At 37.0% G+C, this 18,495-nt stretch overlaps 1 protein-coding gene across 3 annotated transcripts in view; it reads right to left on the bottom strand.

Annotated features, from left to right (window-relative positions):
* The window catches only part of CFAP70 (cilia and flagella associated protein 70), an 86,179-nt gene extending 68,702 nt beyond the window's left edge, over positions 1-17,477 (bottom strand). For 2 of the 3 annotated variants that reach the window (XM_081158197.1, XM_081158199.1), the window contains exons 1-5: positions 17,426-17,465; positions 15,731-15,833; positions 14,616-14,802; positions 1,616-1,714; positions 1,368-1,447 (exon numbers count right to left, since the gene is read on the bottom strand). In XM_081158197.1, the coding sequence (XP_081014323.1) occupies positions 1,368-1,447; positions 1,616-1,714; positions 14,616-14,802; positions 15,731-15,793 (429 nt within the window). In that variant the 5' untranslated portion in view covers positions 15,794-15,833; positions 17,426-17,465. Of the gene's footprint in view, positions 1-1,367; positions 1,448-1,615; positions 1,715-14,615; positions 14,803-15,730; positions 15,834-17,425 lie in introns of all 3 variants that reach the window. The other variant, XM_081158198.1, reaches the window with a different exon arrangement.
* Positions 17,478-18,495: the final 1,018 nt, after the last annotated feature.

Raw genomic sequence — 18,495 nt, 5'->3', positions numbered from 1 at the left:
TGAAAAGGCTATGGTAAGTCAGTAGGAAATCAGAACACCAAAGGAAGGAAAGATTTAAGGAAGAGGCACTGGAGAATGTGACACCTCTGGTCATTACGTCTCTGAGAAGATAAGCAAATATCCCTAAGGTTTCTAACTTGTATTAATCAAGACAGGGAATACTGGAAGGTGAACTGTAATCTCCTTTCCAAGTACAGGTTTATATCACTTTAGTTTCTGAGTCTTGCTTAAATATAAAACTAGTGAGAACTCTTAAGCAAATGGAAATTAACTGCCATATTTTTTTCTTTGAGTATATAAAACAAGTAAACACAGGAATATTATGAGCAAAGATCATAAAGACTGACAATCCATTTGACTAACTTTTCTTCTGTAGGTATCTAAGGAAAATCAACAGTACATAGGCTGTGAGACTGAACCAAGGAAGTCAGACTGAGGTCAAATATATACCTCTTTTCAGCACAAATCACTTGGAATGAAAGACTTTGAATTATAACTTTATATCCAATTAAAGGATAATGCTATAATAACCCCAGAAAACAGAAAACAAGAATGCCATCACTAAACTATACATTTTTAAAGAATCACTGAAAGATAGAAATAAAATTAAATCAGATCTAAAAAAACACACACAAAAAAACAAAAACTAAAAGAAACCAACCACAGCCTAAAATAAGAGGACCACAGCAGATGCAGGAGTGATTGTGGCAGCTTCAAGGTCAAAACCAACAAGAGGCAGAAAGGGGCCCAAGGTGATGGTTAGAGAACTGCAGTCAGAACAGTTAGATCAGTTGGGCCCTCCTCTCTCCTTCAGTTGTCAAAACAGAAGGCAGTTGTGGTATCTGAGGAGAGGAAGTGCACCTGCACCAGAGTGGCAAACAGTACCTCAAGAGGCAACTGATCCCCAGGAATGGGAAACACAGCCCAGAAGACAAACCAGTGACACATCCTACCAATTCATGCTTCCCCTACTCCAATAACCAGAGGCAGGCTACCATGCCAGAAAGTTTGTTACCTGCATTCATATACTATTTAATTCAATCCATCAAGACACAGCTCAAGAGGCATTTCCAGAGTTAAGCCTTCCCGACATCTACCCCTGGGCAAAGTAACTGATACCTGCTCTATGCCAGGTACCCTTGTCTACCATTTAATCCCACTGGGTTAAAATCCATAATATGTAGATTATGGACTCCTAAGGTAGGACTCTGACTTATTTTTGTTTGTTTCCCAGAACCTAGCACTATGTGTGCCTGTAAAAAGAAGGTGCCTGATAACTTGGACTCAACTGAATTGAACCTTAACACCAGACAGACTTGTTACACTGAATGGTGGGCTGAAATGTTGACAGTTAAAACTCTGATTACCTTAAAACCTGGTTGAAGAGGTTCTAAGGGAGAGCCTGGAACAGCGTGCAGTGGGACCATTGTTTCGAATGAACTCTCTCCTGCAAAAAGGCCAAGTCAAGCCAAAACAGGAAAGGTTAGGCAAATATAAATGTGCTCTTCTTTTCGTCAAATCCCTCAAATTCAATGAGGCTGTTTTTTTTCATTTCACCAGAGTTAAACTTTATGAGTTTTGTTATATGTGTTTTTGAGCAAATCATAAATCTCACCTTCCACTAAAGGAAGAAGGTCCACCACAGCTTGACCAAGGATTAAGGTCTTCTCATCTTTCTGTTTCTTTTCCTTTGGTAAAACTTCAATCATAGTTACTAGAAAAATAAAAACAAAGAAATGAGAACATGTCCAGTTTATCCATCAGATAACCAAGGTGCAATAAGCAATGCATTATCAAAGAAATTTAAGAGAAATGAACTCGACACCTGAGAAGGCACCATTATTGGTGACTTCTGGTGGAAAACACTAGACCACTTCAGTGACTTTTTCTCTCTGACAACTCTGTAATTTATATATATACACACACACATATATATGTGTATATGTGTGTGTATGTTTGTGTGTGTGTGTGTGTGTGTGTGTGTGTGTGTATGTATATATAATTAGCTGTTTTATAGAGATCACATTAAACTTACAGATAATTTTAGGGAAAATGACATCTTTATAATGTTGAGCATTCCTGTATAAGAACATGGTACGCCTTTCTTTTTATTCAACCTCATGTCTCTCAATAGCATTTTTTTTACTGTTTGTCTGTATCAGGGCTCAAATCAGGTCCACACATTGTAATTAGTTGATGTCTCTTAAGTCTCTTTTACTCCAAAGATTCCCCTTCCATTTCATTAGATTTTTCCCATTTTTATTTTTCTAAGAAATTGTCCATTTTATCTAAGTTTTCAAAAGTAATGGCAGAATATTCTTTTCATGTATTTTTAAAATTGTGGTAATATACACATTACATAAAATTTACCATCATAACTTTTTTTTTTAAATTGACTTCAGAGAGAAATGGAGGGGGAGAGAAATAGAAACATCAATTATGAGAGTCACTGATTGGCTGCCCACCTGCTCATCCACCGTTGGGGATCCAGCCTGCAAGCCGGGCATGTGCCCTGACCAGGAATCTAACCGTGACTTCCTGGTTCATAGGTTGATGCTCAACCACTGAGCCACGCCAGCTAGGCAACATCATAACCATTTTTAAGTGTACAGTCCAGTGGTATTAAGAACATATCACCATCATCCATCTCCATAACTCTTCTAAAAGTGAAACTCTATACTCACTAAACAATTACTCCCCATTCTTCTCGTCCCCTGGCAACCAGGAGGATACTTTCTGTCCCTATTGTATTCGACTACTTTAAGTACCTCCTATAAGTGGAATCACAAAATATTTGTCTTTTTGTGACTGAAATTTCACTTAGTATAATGTCCTCAAAGTTAACCCATGTTGTAACATGTCAGAATTTCCTTTTTGTTAAGACAGTAATATTCTGTTGTATGCATATACCACATTTTGCTTATCCATTCATCCATTGATGGGCATGTGGGTTGCTTCCATGTTTTAACCTTTTGTGAATAATACTGCTTTGAACATGAGTGTAAAATATCTCTTTGAGAACTGCTTTCAGGTCTTTCAGAAGTGGAATCACTAAATCATAGGGTAATTCTGTTTTTTAACTTTTTGAGGAACCACCAGTTTCCACAGTGACTGTACTGTTTTACAGTCCCACCAAAAGTCACAAGGGTTCCAATTTGTCCACATTCTAATCAACGCTTGTTTTTTAACAGAAGCCCTCCTAATGTGTCTGAGGTGGTACGAGTTTGTATTTCCCTAACAATTAGTGATGTTGAGCATTTTTTCATGTACTTACCAGCCATTTGTAGATCTTTTTTAGAGAATTGTATTTCAAGTCCTTTGCCCATTTTTAAGTCAGGTTGTATTTTTGTTGTTGAGTTCTAGGGTTTCTCTACATTTTCTGGATATTAGGAATTACATTGGATCTATTTCTTTGGGTAATATTGACATTTTAACAATATATAACTGGCAAATATTTTCTCCCATTCTGTGGGTTGCTTTTTTACTCTGTGAAAAAAATGATGCACAATTTTTAATTTTTTTTCATTAAGTCTAATTTCCCTATTTTTTCCCTTTTGTTATCCTGTCTCTTTGGTATCAAATCCAAGAATTTATTGCTAAATCTAATGTCATGAAATTTTGTTTCATATTTTTTCCTAAGAGATTTATTGTTTTAGGTCTCACATTTAGGTTTTTAATCCATTTTGAGTTCATTTTTAAAATCTGGTGCTAAGAGTCCAACTTCATTCTCTTGCATGTGGATATCCAGTTTTCCTAGCACCACTTGTTGAAAAGACTGTCTTTTCCCCCATTGCATGGTCTTGGCACCCTTATAAAAAATTATTTGAGCATATATTTGAGAGTTTATTTCTGAGCTCTCTATTCCATTTCATTGTTCTATATGTCTCTCCTTTTTTTTTGTTTTTTAAAAAAAGTTTTTATTGATTTTAGAGAGAAGGGGGGGGGGGAGAGAGGGAAACATCAATGATGAGAGAGAGTCACTGATCGGCTGCCTTCTGCATGTCCCCTACTGGGGATCAAGCCCGCAACCTGACCAGGAATTGAACCTCAATCTCCTGGATCATACATAGGTCAATGCTCAACTGCTGAACCACGCTGGCAGGGCTATATGTCTCTCTTTATGCCAATACCACACTGTTTTGGTTACTGTAGATTTGTAGTAAGTTTTGAAATCAGAAAGTGTGACATCTCCAATTTTTCAAGATTGTTTTGGCTATCTGGAGTCTCTTGAAATTCCATATGAATTTTAGGATGGGTTTTTCAATTTCTGTAAAAATATCATTGACATTTTGATAGGAATTGCATTGGATCTATAGATTTTTCTGGGTAATATTGACATTTTAACAATATTAAGTCTTTCAATCCAGTAACATGAGCTGTGTTTCTATTTGTGTCTTCTTTAATTATTTTCAGCAATGTTTTGTAGTTTCATTGTATAAGTCTTTTAACACTTAAGTTAATTCTTAAGTGTTTTATTCCTTTTGATGCTATTGTAAATGGAATTGATGTGTAATTTACTTTTCAGGTCATTCGTTGTATATAAAAATGCAAATGATTTTTGCTACTTCACTGAATTCAGTTATTCTAACACTTATTTTTCTTATGGAATCTTTGTTTTTTTCTACATATGAAATCATATAATCTGCAAAAGAGATTCTTTTGCTTCTTCCTTTCCAATTTGGATGTCTTTTACTTCTTTTTCTTGCCTAACCATTCTGGCTAGAACTTTTAGTATTATATTAAAAGAAGTAGTAAAAGCAGGAGTCCTTGCTTGTTCCTAATCATAGAGGAAATGCTTTCCATCTTTCAGTATCTTCAGTCTTTGAGTATAACTTTCATTGTGGGTTTTTGCATATGGCTTTTATCATATTGAGGTAGTTTGCTTCTATTCCTAGTTTTTTGTGTGTGTTTTTAATCCTCACCAAAGAATATGTATATTTGTTGTTTTTGTGGGTTTTTAAAATTTTTTTTAGAGAGAGAGAGACATGGATGTGAGAGAGAAACATTGATCCCGTACACACCCCTGGGGATCAAACCCACAACCTAGGTATGTGCCCTGACTGGGAATTGAACCCACAACCTTTTGGTGTACAGGACGATGCTCCAACCAACTGAACCAACCAGCCAGGGCTAGTTGTTTTTTGTTTGTTTGTTTGTTTGTTTTTCATGAAAGGTGTTGAATTTTGTCAATCACTTTTTCTGCATCAAATAAAATAATCATGTGGGGCTTTGTTTTTCATTCCTTTGATTTGGTGTATTACATTGAGAGAGTTGTATGTTGAACTATCCTTGCATTCCAAGAATAAATCCCAATTGTCCATAGTGTATAATCCTTTTAATATGTTCCTCAATTTGGTTTGCTAGTATTTTCTTGAGGATTTTTGCATCAATATTCTTAAGAGATATTAGTTTGTAGTTTTGTTTTTTTTCTTGTAGTGTCCTTGTCTTTGGTGTCAGGGTAATGTTGGCCTCATAGAATGAGTTAGGATGTATTCCCTCCTCTTCAGTTTTTTGGAAGAGTTTGAGTAGTATTGGTATTCGTTCTTTTTTAAGTTTGGTAGAATTCACCAGGATTCTTCTTTGTTGGGAGATCATTACTGATTCAATCTCTTTATTAGTTATAAGTCTATTGAGATTTTCTTTCTTCATGATTTAGTCTGGTAGTTTTTGTGTTTCTAGGAGTTTGTCCATTTCATCTAGGTTATCCAATTTGTTTGTTGATAATCGTTCATAGTATTCTCTTATAATACTTTTAAATTCTGTAGAATTGGTGTTAATTACCTCACTTTAATTTCTGATTTTAGTAATTTGAGGCTTCTTTTTTCTTAGTCCATTTTCCTATAGGTTTGTCAATTTTGTTTATCTTTTCAAAGAGCCAACTTTTGGTTTTACTGATTTTCTGTATTGCTTTTCTGTTCTGTGTTTTATTTATCTCTGCTCTAGTCTTTATTATTTCCTTCATTCTATGAGCTTTGGGTTTCATTCTTTTTCCACGTCCTTAAGTTGAAAGGTTAGATTGCTGATTTGAGATCTTTCTTGTTTCTTAATCATAGCATTTTTAGCTATAAATGTTCCCCTTAGCACCTCTTTCACTGCATCTCCTAACTTTTGGTATGTTGTGTTTCCATTTTATAACTTCCCTTGTGATTTCTTCTTTGATCCATTTGTTGTTTAAAAGTGTTATTTAATTTCCATAGTTTTGTGAATTTTTCAGTTTTCTTTTGTTATTGATTTGTAACTTCATGCCACTGTATTTGTAGAAGATACTTTGTAAGTTATCTTTTTAAATGTATTAAGGCTTAATATGTGGTCTAACATATGGTCTGTCCTTGAAATTTCCCATGTGCACTTGAGAAGAATGTGTATTATGTGGTGGTTGGGTAAAGCGTTCTGTATGTCACTTAGATCTAGGTGGTTTATTGTATTGTTTAAGTTCCCTATTTCTTTACTTACCCTCTATCTGGTTGTCCTGCCCATTACTGTGAGTGGGATATCTGAAGTCTCCAATTACTGTTGTAGCACTATCTATTTCTCCTTCAATTTTGTCAGGTTTTATTTTATATATTTTATTGGTCTGTCATTAGGTACATAAGTATTTATAAATATTATATGTTCTTGCAGTATTGAATCTTTTGTTAATATATAATGTGTTATTTTGACTCTTGTAATCTTTTTTTATCTGAAGTCAATTTTGTTTGATACTAGTATAGCCACACTTGCCCTTTTGATTACTATTTGTATGAAATATCTTTTTCCACCCTTTCATTTTTAATCTGCTTATGTCTTTAGATCTAAAGTGGGTCTCTTCTAGACAGCATATAGTTGGACCCTGTGTTTTTATCCATTCTGCCAATCTTTTTCTTTTGACTGGACAATTTAATTTACATCTAAAGTAATTATTGATAAGGAGAGATATACTGCTGTAATTGTGCTATTTGTTTTCTATATACCTTATAACATTTTGGCCCCTCATTTCCTGCATTACTATCTTCTTTTGTATTTAGTTGTGTGTGTTTTTTCTGAAGTGACATGTTTAAATTCCTTTCTCATTTTCTTTTGTGTATATTCTATAGCTATTTTCTTTGTGGTTACCACGGGGATTACATATGGCATCCTAAAGTTACAACATTCTAATTTGAATTTGTAGCATCTTAATTTTAATAAAATACAAAAACTATGCTCTTTTATACTTTCATCCCTTTCAGTTGTTTATGTCACAAAATTGTATCTTATATATTGTGTGCACCAAAACATAAACTAGTACTTCTCTTAAATGCACTAGTCTCTTAAATTATGTAGAAAACAAGATTTGGAGTTACAACCTAAAGTTACAGTAATAGTAGTTTTTACCTTAATAGTTTTTCTTTAAACATATTAATCACTTAAATCATGTACAAAATAAAAGGTGTACTTATAAACCATTGTTACAGTAATACTAGGTTTTATAATTGCCTATATATTTACCTTTATTGAGATCTTGAGAAAATGAGAGAAGTGACATCAGCAAAATTGTTGTATAAGACATATTTCATGATTTTTCCATCTCAAGAACAACAAAAAACACACAAAACGGCATCCATCCACAAACAGTCCCTTTGTAGGAGCTCTGGGATCCAAAACCATATGCCAAGAAACCCAGAAGGAGTTTCACATACTCATGTGTCAGGTCCTAGCTGTGGACCTGCAGTGGCCCATGAACCAGCCCCAGTCACTCTCACTTGCAGTCCAGGAACCCTTGGAAAACCCTGTCTTAAACAATCACCTGCAGATGAGAGAGCCTTGGTACAGGTTTCCAGCTAAGAAGTTCCAGCAAAGGAAGAAGGAAGAAGGAAGAAGGAAGGAAGGAAGGAAGGAAGGAAGGAAGGAAGGAAGGAAGGAAGGAAGGAAGGAAGGGAGAGAGAGAGAGAGAGAGAGAGAGAGAGAGAGAGAGAGAAAGAAGAAAGAAAGATTGCAAGTTTGCTTGCACTGGAGAAGGTAAGAACAGTTTGACTTTAGTTGTATCACCCATACCCCAAGGCAGCACAGCTCAGAGCCAAGAGAGATCTTCTTGGCCCATGATTTCTCCCAAGGGGGAAAGTGAGAGTGTGTGTATGAGCACCCATTTCCCCATCTGTACAGGATGCTGCCACATGGGCCAATTACTCTCTTGCCCCATCCAGACTACTAAATCATGAGCTGCATTACTTGGGGGTGGGGGAGAGGGAGGAAGAATCTGGGAGAGTGGCAGATAGGATGCTTGGAGAACATTAAAGGGATGTGGATCTTACAAATTGCTCATGGACTCCATCAGGAAGCTCACCCACCAACTATGGAGGATGCCTAGCTCATGGATATCCCCAGTATTCCATGTGCCTCACCCACACACACCCTCCATCCAGTGGATGGCTCCCTATGAGCTCTCTTGACAGGAGCTGCAAGAATGAGCTATGGGAGATGGTTAGTAAGTGCATGTAAAAAGCTGGCCTGAATCTGTGGGCCAGGGAGAAATGTAGCACCACCCTTGAGAAAACGAAAGTGGGGGGGAGAGGGTTAAGCACTCAGCTGGTGGTTTGCAGTATTGAGAGTGCATACACATTTAAGAATTCTGCCACAAGAAGCATGCAGCATGCATATTTATAGGAGGTCTGAGAAAGCCTCAGAATCTCAAACAAAGCAAACAGAAGGTATTTCTCTCCTAAAGGCAGTAAGTAATGACTGGAGAAGTGACTGCTACTTCAAATGCAGACTGAAACAGAAAACCTCAAGGAACATAAAAAAGCAAAGAAAAAAATGACACCACAAAAGGATCACAATAATCTTCCAGTAACTGACCCCAAAGACATAGATCTGCAGAATTCAAAATACCAATTTTAAGGAAACTCAATGAGCTAAAGGAAAACAGGAAGACAATTCAAGGAAACCCAGGGAAGAATGCATGAACAAAATGAGAAGTTTAACAAAGAGATAGAAATAATTAAAAAACAAACAAATCCTGGAGAATACAATGAATAAAAAGCAATAGGCAGCACCAATGGAAGAACAAATCAAGCAGAAGAAAGAATCTGTGAGCTGGAAAATGGGAACACTGAAATTACCCAGTTAGAGGAGAACAAAGATAAAAGAATGAAAAAGAGTGAAGAAGCCTATGTGATCATGGGATACCATCAAAAGAAATAATTTGTGAAATACTGCAGTTACAGAAGAGAGGGCAAAAGGGGGGAAAAGGTTATTAAAATAATGGCTGAGAACTTCCCAAATCTGGGGAATGATTTGAATATCCCAGTTCATGAACCTCCTGTCACAAAACAAACTCAAAAAGATCCTCTCCAAGATACACCACAATAAAACTATCAAAAGTCAAAGACAAAGAGGAATCTTAACAGCAGCAAGAGAAAAGAAGCTTGTAGTATTGTCCAGTGAAACTGTCTGGTCTTAGAGATTTCGAATTATGGATTCAATTTCCTTAATAGTTATAGGGAAACTTTACTTCATACAGGATGAGTTGTGGTTAGTGTTTTTCATGGATCTGGTCCATTTTGTTGTCAAATTTATGTATGTAAAGTTGTTCATATTTCCTTACTATCCTTTTAATATCTGCAGCATCTGTATTTCCATTTTATTCCCAATATTGATAATTGATCATTTGTGTTCTCTCTTCCCCAGTCCCCACCAGAGATTTGTTGAATTTGATGTTTTCAAATAACCAGCTATTTATTTCATTGATTCTCCCTACTTTTCTTTTTGCATTTCATTGATTGCTGATTTTATCTTTATTATTTTCTCCTGTTTGCTCTGGGTTTCTTTTGCTCTTCTTTTTCTAGATTCTTGAAATGAGAGCTTATTGATTTTAAATTGTTCCTCTTTTTTAATGTATGGATTTAGTGCTATAAATTTTCTCAGCAATGCTTTAGCTATATCTGACCAACTTTAATATGTATTATTTTTATCTCCATTCAGTTTAACGGTTGTTGTTTTTTATTTCCCTTGAGACTTCCTCTTTGACACTTGGATTATTTAGAAGTGCAATTTTAGTTTTCAAGTGTTTGAAGAGTTTCCTATTATCTATTATTGATTTTTACTATGATATCATTATTGTCAGAGAACACATCAGTATTATTTTCATCCATTTAAATTTGTTAAGTTTATGACCCAGGATATGGTTCTGGCATATGGTCTGTGGGTTTCTGCAATATTGTATATTCTGCTATTGTTAGGTGTTCTGTAAATATTGATTAGACCTTGTTGGTTGATGGTGTTATTGAGTGTTCCTATATCCTTCCTGATTTTCTGTCTATTCTATAAATTATTGAAAGATTTTTATATCTCCAACTATAATTGTGTTATCTATTGTGCCTTTCAGTTTTATCAGTTTTGTGTCACGTTTTGCAGCTCTGTTATTTGTTGCATACCTACTTAGAATTGCTATGTCTTCTCGGTGGATTTGCCCTTTTAGCATTATGTAATGAACCTCTCTGTCTCTGATTATTTTCTTTGCTAAGTCTACTTTATCTGATGCTAATGTAATCACTTCTACTTTGTTTTGATTAATGTGTGCATGAACTATCTTTTTCTATCCTCTGACTTTTTACCTGACTATATGGTTCTATCTTGAGTTTCTTACAGATAGCACATGGTTGGGTCATTTTTTAATTCACTATGCAATACTGCAGAAATAATAATGTAATTATTAACGTATCAGGGCGTATGTCTGCTGGGCTTGCTTGTCTTCTTTTTCATTTCTCTTTTTTTCTGCCATCTTGTGGATTACTTGAAGGTTTTTTGAGAACTCCATTGTGATTTATCAATAATACTTTTGCATATATCTCTTTGTATAGATTTTTTTTAGTTGTTCTGCAGGTATTACACTATATACATTACTTATTACAGTCTACATTTCATCACTTCACTAGTTCAAGTCAAATATAGGAAACTTACCTCCTTTTATGTCCCTTTGCCTTCCCTGTTTATAACTTTCTGAAATACTTTCTCAATATACATTTAGAACCACATCAGACAGTATTTTTAAAATATATATATATATATATATATATATATATCTTTATTGATTTTAGAGAGAGGAAAGGAGAGGGAGAGAGAGATAGAAACATCAATGATGAGAGAGTCATTGATCGGCTGCAGCCCACAACCCCAGCATGTGCCCTGACGGGAAATCAAACCCTGATCACCTGGATCCTAGGTCAACGCTCAATTGCTGAGCCACGCCCAGCCAGGCTCAGACAGTATTATACTTTCTTTCAACTGTTGAACACAACTTAGAAAATTCAAGAAGGAAAGCTTACTTCATTTATCCAATTTTTTGCTTACCGTATTTTTTCTTCTTTCCTGGTATTCCTACGTGCTTTCTTTTACATTTCCTTTCTGTTTAGAGAACTCCCTACACTCATTCTTTTAGGCTAGGTCTGCTAGTGACATATTACAGTATTAGTTTTCTTTCATCTGAGAAAGTCTTGATTCCTCCTTCATATATTTTCTCTGGGTATTATATTCTGGCTGAACAGTTCTTTTCACTTATCACTTTAGAAATATTATGCCATTTCCTTTGGGCCATCATAGTTTTTGATGAGAAATTGATGCCATTTTCTTTTCCTCTGCTCTAAGATTTTTTTCTGTGTCTTTCATTTTCAGATGTTTTAATTATGATATTTCTTAGTATGAATTCCTTTGAATACAACCTGTTGGGAGTTTGCTCAGCTTCTTGAATCTGCAGAGTTATGTTTCTTGCCGAATCTGGGGAGTTTTCGGGCTTTACTTCTTCTGAATAGTTTTTCAGCTCCACCCTCTTTCACCTCTCCTCTCAGACTCCAATGACACTTTTAGATGTTTGGTCATGGTCCCACAGGCCTATGAAGTCTGGCTCATATTTCTTTTAGTCTATTTCCTCTAAATTACTCAGATTGGGTAATCTATGGTTCTTTATTCCAGTTCACTGATTCTTTCCTCTATCCCTCCATTCTGCTGTTGAGCCCATTCACTGAGCTTTTCACAGTGGTTATTGTATTTTTCAGTTCTAAAATTTCTATTAGGTTCTTCTTTGTATCTTCTATTCCTTTCTGAGACTTTCTATTTCTCTTCTGAGTATTTCTATTTTTTTTTTTCATTTGTTTCCAGCATGTTTGCAATTGCTCGTTGAAGCTTTTTTTTTTTTTTAATCATGGCTTCTCTAAAATCTTTGTCTAATAACTCTAACATATCTCTCACCTTCGTGTTAGTGTACTGATTGTCTTTTTAAATTCACTTTGAGGTCTTCTGGCTCTTAATATGATGAGTGATTTTTCAAGTGAAACCTGGATTTTTTGTATTACATTATGAAACTCTGGATCTTATTTAAACCTTCTATTTTAGCTGTTTTTTTGACACAACTCCAACAGAGGAACAGGAGGGGCACTGCGTCGTTATTGCCAGGTGGAGATAGAAGTGTAGGTTCTCTACTCAGCTTCCATTGATACCTGAGCGGGAGAGCTCCTCCTTACTGCTGAGGGGGAATGGGAGTTCTAGTTCCTAATTGTTCTCTACTGATACCACAGTGGGTGTAGACTCATTACCACTAGGTGATAGTGAAAGTCCTGACCCTACACTAGGTCTCCTCTGATACCTCCCCAGTGGGGAACAGAGGGGTACCTTGTTACTAGTATATTAGGGCAGAAGTCCAGGGTCCCCATGTGGTCTCCACTAAAACCACATGATGAAAGAGGGGGCTCATTACCAGAAAGCATAAAAGTCCTAGCTCCCTACTTGATCTTCTCTGACACCACCTAGCCAAGGTATTGGGGCACCTAAGTTCAGCTTTATGAGAGTGAAAGTTTAGGTTACCCACTTAGATTGGGGGGAGGTAGGACCACAGTTTCTTTCTGTGATGTTTGGCTAGAGTAGAGCAGTAACTGTCTAAAAGTTTTCTGTCTTTCTGGACTGCCCCTTTCCTAGTCTTTTGGTTAGAGATAGCAGACATTTGTTGGGCTTTCTGGTTTGTACCATTAGAGTTTCCAGGTTGCTGGCTTCTTTGGCATCAAATCTGGGCTATATGAGGCAAAAAGAAGACCCAAGGACCTCACCACTGTGTCATTCCTCAGGTTTCAAGTTTCCTTCTCTCCACCTTTCAGTCTTTCATGTTTGTTTTACAGATAATGTCCAAGGTTTGTAGTTGTACTTAGTGAGGGGAATAGGAAAAGTATATCTATTCCATCTTCTTGGAGACAATTTGTTTTAAATTCTTTTTGATTTCTAATGACTGCATTTAAGATTATACAGTAATCCCCCTCTCATCTATGGTTTCACTTTCCGTGGTTTCAGTAACCCAAGGTCAACCACAGTCTGAAAATATTAAATGAAAAATTCCAGAAATAAACAATTCATAAATTTTCAATTTTACACAATTCTGAGTAGCATAATGAAATCTCACGCCATCCCACTCTGTTCCACTCAAGTTGGGAACCATCCCTTTGTCCATATTGTATATGCCACCTGCCCAATAGGACTTATTAGCCATCTCCATAATCATATCAACTGTCACAGTATCACAGTACTTGTGTTTAAGAAACCATTATTTCACATAACTTTTATTACAGTATATTGTTACAAATGCTCCATTTTAATATTAGTTATTGCTGTTAATATCTTTCTGTGCATAATTTATAAACTTTATCATAGGTATGTATGTATAGAAAAAAACAGTGTATATATAGGGTTCAGTACTATCTGAGGTTTCAGGTTCCACTGGAGGTCTTGGAATGTATCCCCTATGGATAAAGACAAACTACTGTATCCATAAATACTACGTCAGTTATATCCCACAAGTTTTTATATTTGGTATTTACTGTTGATTGATTTTAAACATTTTACAGTTTTTATTATGATTTTTAATTTTTTCCTATGAAATATTTATAAGTGTGCCTTAAATTTTCCAATGGATTCCTTTTTTTGTTTACCTTTTTGTTATTGATTTCTAATGTTGTTAATGGCTGTATTCTGATCAGAACACTTGGTCTGTATGCTATTGATAATACTGTATAGTTAGAAACTGTAGCAGTATGGATACAGAAACCATTCATCCACTTACCCAGTCATTCATTCAACAAACACTTTTTTAGCCCTTTTATGTCTCAGATATTTCTAGGCAGTAGAAATCCTGAAATAAGATCCAGCCAAGATTTCAAAAACTGCCTTCTCTAGCAAGGGAGGCAAATTAATAATTGTTGTACAGTATGGTGAATATACAAAAGTACAGATAGGGTTGCAAGTAAAATACAAGATGCCCGTTTTAAAATTTGAATTTTAGATAAACAATGAAGAATTTTTTAGTATAAGTATGTCCCAAATTTTGTTTTTTGTTTTATTCTTAATTTGGCAACCCTGAATACAGGAATACAAAGGAAAAGCTCCCAATTCAGCTTAGGAGATAAGGGCTGCAAAGTTTAATTATATATCAACAGGTCTTTGATACTAACTAGCTAAAATCAGTAGGTCAGAGCCAGAGCAGGTAGCTCTCAAAATATACCATGTTATACCTAGATTGAAAAGATAAGGTGTGTCCATCTGTCCCAACAACTGCTACTAAATACCTCAGAATCTCCTTATAACATACTCATATAATTAACATTTTTACAACCACAAAGACTTACAGAACACAGGTTTGTGGGCGAGGTCATCTAAAGTGATTCCTCCTTCAGGATTGAACTCAAAACTGCTAGTGAAGTTGTATTTTGCAGTTCCTTCTGAAGAAACAGTAATTTTGGCAGAGTCTCCCAGAACTGTCTGATTGAATTCTGCACGAATAAAGGTAACTGGGGTATCTCCTTTAGAACCTTTCTGTTGACAGAAACATACTACTTTACAATTATACTCAAGTAGAGAATTTTCCTATGCATCAGGCAACTCATTTTTACTTGTACTAAGTACCATTTTCCATGTTTCCCTATCAAGATATATTACAAACACAAAAGAAGTAGGTAGAAAGTCATCAAACAAATTTAGTTGTAGTTAAATGCAACATTGTATTTCAATGCCATTATATTGAAGTTTTTAAAAATAACATTTATTGCGTTTATAAAATTATATTATGGAACATGAGGAAAAGTGAGAAAAGCACATAGGAAAATAAATTACCTGTAATCTCTAATATGCAAGCAACGCATTTTAAAATATATTTTCTAGTGTTTTGTTGTGAATATGTGTGTATGTGTATAGGCACACACATTTATACATACCTTTTAAAACAAAGTCGAGAATATTTATTATATCCTGCTTGGAAAGAGCTTTTTGATTTAATACTGAATGAATATTTTGCTTTTTCATTATTCTTGTAATTTTTAATAGCTACATCATATTGTAGTTTTATTATTTAAATTCATCAAATGAAATTAATCACAAGAGAAACTCTGGAAGAATTCAGATCTTTTTCAGGAAAAAGGAACTGCTGTCTAGGAAAAAGAAAACTACTACTTGTTTTACCTGTTAAATTTAGTATTTAAATTGCCAGTTATTTTACACACACAGTAACATAAACTGATGATTCTAGACTAAAATGAGGAACACTGAAAAGGAAGGGCCATTGCTATTGGAAGCCAGTAGATTTGGTGGTACAGGATGATGCAAAACTCCATTCCTCCCTATTGTGCTCCCAATACATCCTCCCCAACCCACGGGTGTTTGACAGAGACTTGAGCTCAAAGACAAACAAACTTTCAAGAAGTAGGAATAAACTAGGGATTTCTCAGATATCCAAAAATAACTTTACCAATTCATATCCATCGGTCACAGTGATCTGCACAGGTCTGCCTGTTGATGTGACCTGCTCCATATCGGCACTTGAGCAAAGTCCCTCTGGTCTTCTTTGGTCCCTGTAAACATAATGAACGAGCCTGTCTCCTCATGTACCAAGCTGCACAAGTACTCACGTTACTCATAACCAACACTAGGGGAGAACTTAGGGAAATGCAATAATCCAGCACTGTTTTGTGGCCTTTCCAACTTTTGCTGCTAGACAGGTAGGGCTTTAGGAAGCTGGTCACAAGGATGATTCCACTGGTTAGTGCTAAAAAGATCCTTATATATGTAACTAACCCATTAAGCACAAATTACCACAAAACAAAGAGGGCAAAAATACCATTCCCCCCAACTCCCATTCTCCCAATCCTTCATAGCGTTCTTTGGTAGCTATTTTTTTTAAATGTGCAAAACTCCATTCAAAGGTTATTTAATCTCCCAGTTATACAAGAATTTATTTTGATAACAGGAAAGAAGCAGACACAAAGAATGGTTAGTCCACTGGAAAAAGTCCTGACATACGTCTTATTTAGTCAAAGATGTTTTCTAATTATTTGACAACACTAAGGACACAATTTCAAAAATAAATTGGATATCTGGTGTGTGTTTTTTTAACTCAATTTGACTCAATTGAAGAGGAACTTAATGCAATTCAAACGTTTACTTAGGATATACTATGCTAAGTGTGTCAAGGGCTGGTGGTACAAAATAAGAAGATACCTTGCTGCCCCCAGACCTTAAAATTATTCTGCCCTTTCCCAGCTCCTCCTTCATTTCCCCACTCACCTAAAAGTCTCCTATCTCTTGTTCAACACCATGTCTCCAGGCCCCTTCAGGCCTAAGTGGACCTAACAACTTAGCAACTTTCCCCGTGAAATGACCTTTTGCATTAGTTGTCTTCTTCCCTTTGCAATAGTCCCACGTGAATTGGGCCTTTACTGGGATGGACAAATGCCTAACTTCTCCGAGCCTCAGTTTCACCTTCTGTAAAATGGGTGGCTTCTGACCTGTTTCACATTCTGTAAAACGGATAATAAGATTTCTGACCTGTTTCACATTTGTTGTGAATATCCACTAAAATAGCAACACTGCCTCACCTATGAAGCAGAGCGCAGATGGTATTAATATACACCGCTTTTCCTGAATGCTCAATCACCCCCTCAAAGACAAGTAATCTGTCATTTCTATTGCGAGCCTCTGAGGGCCTGGCATCAGGTCTCGTCTGCAAGAGGCACTAGCGGCGTCTTTGTTGAATAACAAATGCAAGAAACACGGCTAATGACAAGGTACGGCCAGGGCAGCCGGGCGGGGGCTCCCACTGCCCCCAACAAGGCACGCGTTTCTCGTCATCTGTTCCGAAGAAGCTGAAGTCAAATTAGAAACAGGCTAGAGGAAGGACACGACGGGGCGAGGCGTGGTCGGGGACGGGCATGGGCACCAGGCGGACGCTGCCCGCGGGGCTTTGGGCGGGAGGCCAGGGGCGGGCGCCGCGCTGCGGCCAGCGGGGTCCGCGGCGGTTCGCTGTGTCTGGGGGCCGCCGGGCAGGGACGAGTTTCCGCTTGGCCGCTGCTGAGAGGGCAGAGACTGAGGTACGGGGGTGCGGCCGCAGGGCCCGGGCGGGGAGCCCGGGAAGAGAGGGTTTTCCGAGGAGAGACGACTGTCTTACCTGCCCCAGCCACAGCTGTTTTTCGAAACTATAGCAACCAATTACCCCTCGCGAGAACTTAGTTTCTGCAGTTACCAGAAGTTTTCCCCCAAGACTCGCGATAACGCTTTGGGGGTAGAAAATGGGCGGGTCGGAAGGTGAGCTTCTGCGCCTGCGCCCCGGGAGCGGCGCGCGGGGGCCGCCTCTGCGCCTGCGGCTGCTCCTGCTTCCGCAGGGGGCGCTCGCCCGCGGCAGAAGTTTGGGTTAAGTGCTAAGTTTTACACCTTTTAATTTTGCTTTCTCAACCCTTTTCGTTCAATATCCCTCCATAGGAGGGGCGGGGGAGGGGGAAGGAAATTTATTTAAAGATAAAGCCTTTATTAAATGATTTTGAAAACAGGTCATTTAAATCTCCGTGAAAAATGCAGATAGGACAGTATTTTAAAGGTGAGCCTGACTCACATAGAGTGCAAACAACGCTGCTTCTAGTGCTTAATATTTATACAATATACGGCCTTAAAGTAAATGATGTTATGAAAGATTTTAATACAGTTGAAATGTAACATTACTTTAGAGTTGAAATAGCAAAACACAATAGCAAAAACTTGGAAACAACCCAAGTGCCCATCATGGAAGAGTGGATGAATGAACACATATATTCACAAAATAGCATGTTACGAAGCAGTCACAACGTGGAGGAATCTCAGCAGGACACATGCTTTAGAATGTTGCAATGTTAGCCAGCTGGAAGGGGCTCCCACTGGCCAAATCTGAGACAATTTGAGCATCAAAATAAGCAGTGATAATAACAGATGACAATCCACTGCATAAAATAGGAACACACTAGTTCACACTGATATAAATAAATGGAAAGGAAAGCTCTGACAGAATGCCAACTCAATCATGAAGAGGAAATGATGGAAAGAGAGGATTACCTTTTGGCCCCCACTGGAAAGGGCAGGATTCAGGCAGGACTCTTCAATGGTTGGTGGTGGAGGTTTGATGAGGGGTAGGATATTAGCATGGTTTTGGAATACTAATCAATCACAAAGGGGAAAACTAGATAAGTGAAGAAACCGGCATGATCAGGT

This window comes from Miniopterus schreibersii, assembly GCF_964146895.1.
Source record: "Miniopterus schreibersii genome assembly, chromosome: 14".
In the NCBI taxonomy this organism is placed as follows: Eukaryota; Metazoa; Chordata; class Mammalia; order Chiroptera; family Miniopteridae; genus Miniopterus; species Miniopterus schreibersii.
The sequence above is the reverse complement of the archived record's forward strand: the minus strand, read 5'-3'. Positions and strand labels throughout refer to the sequence as shown.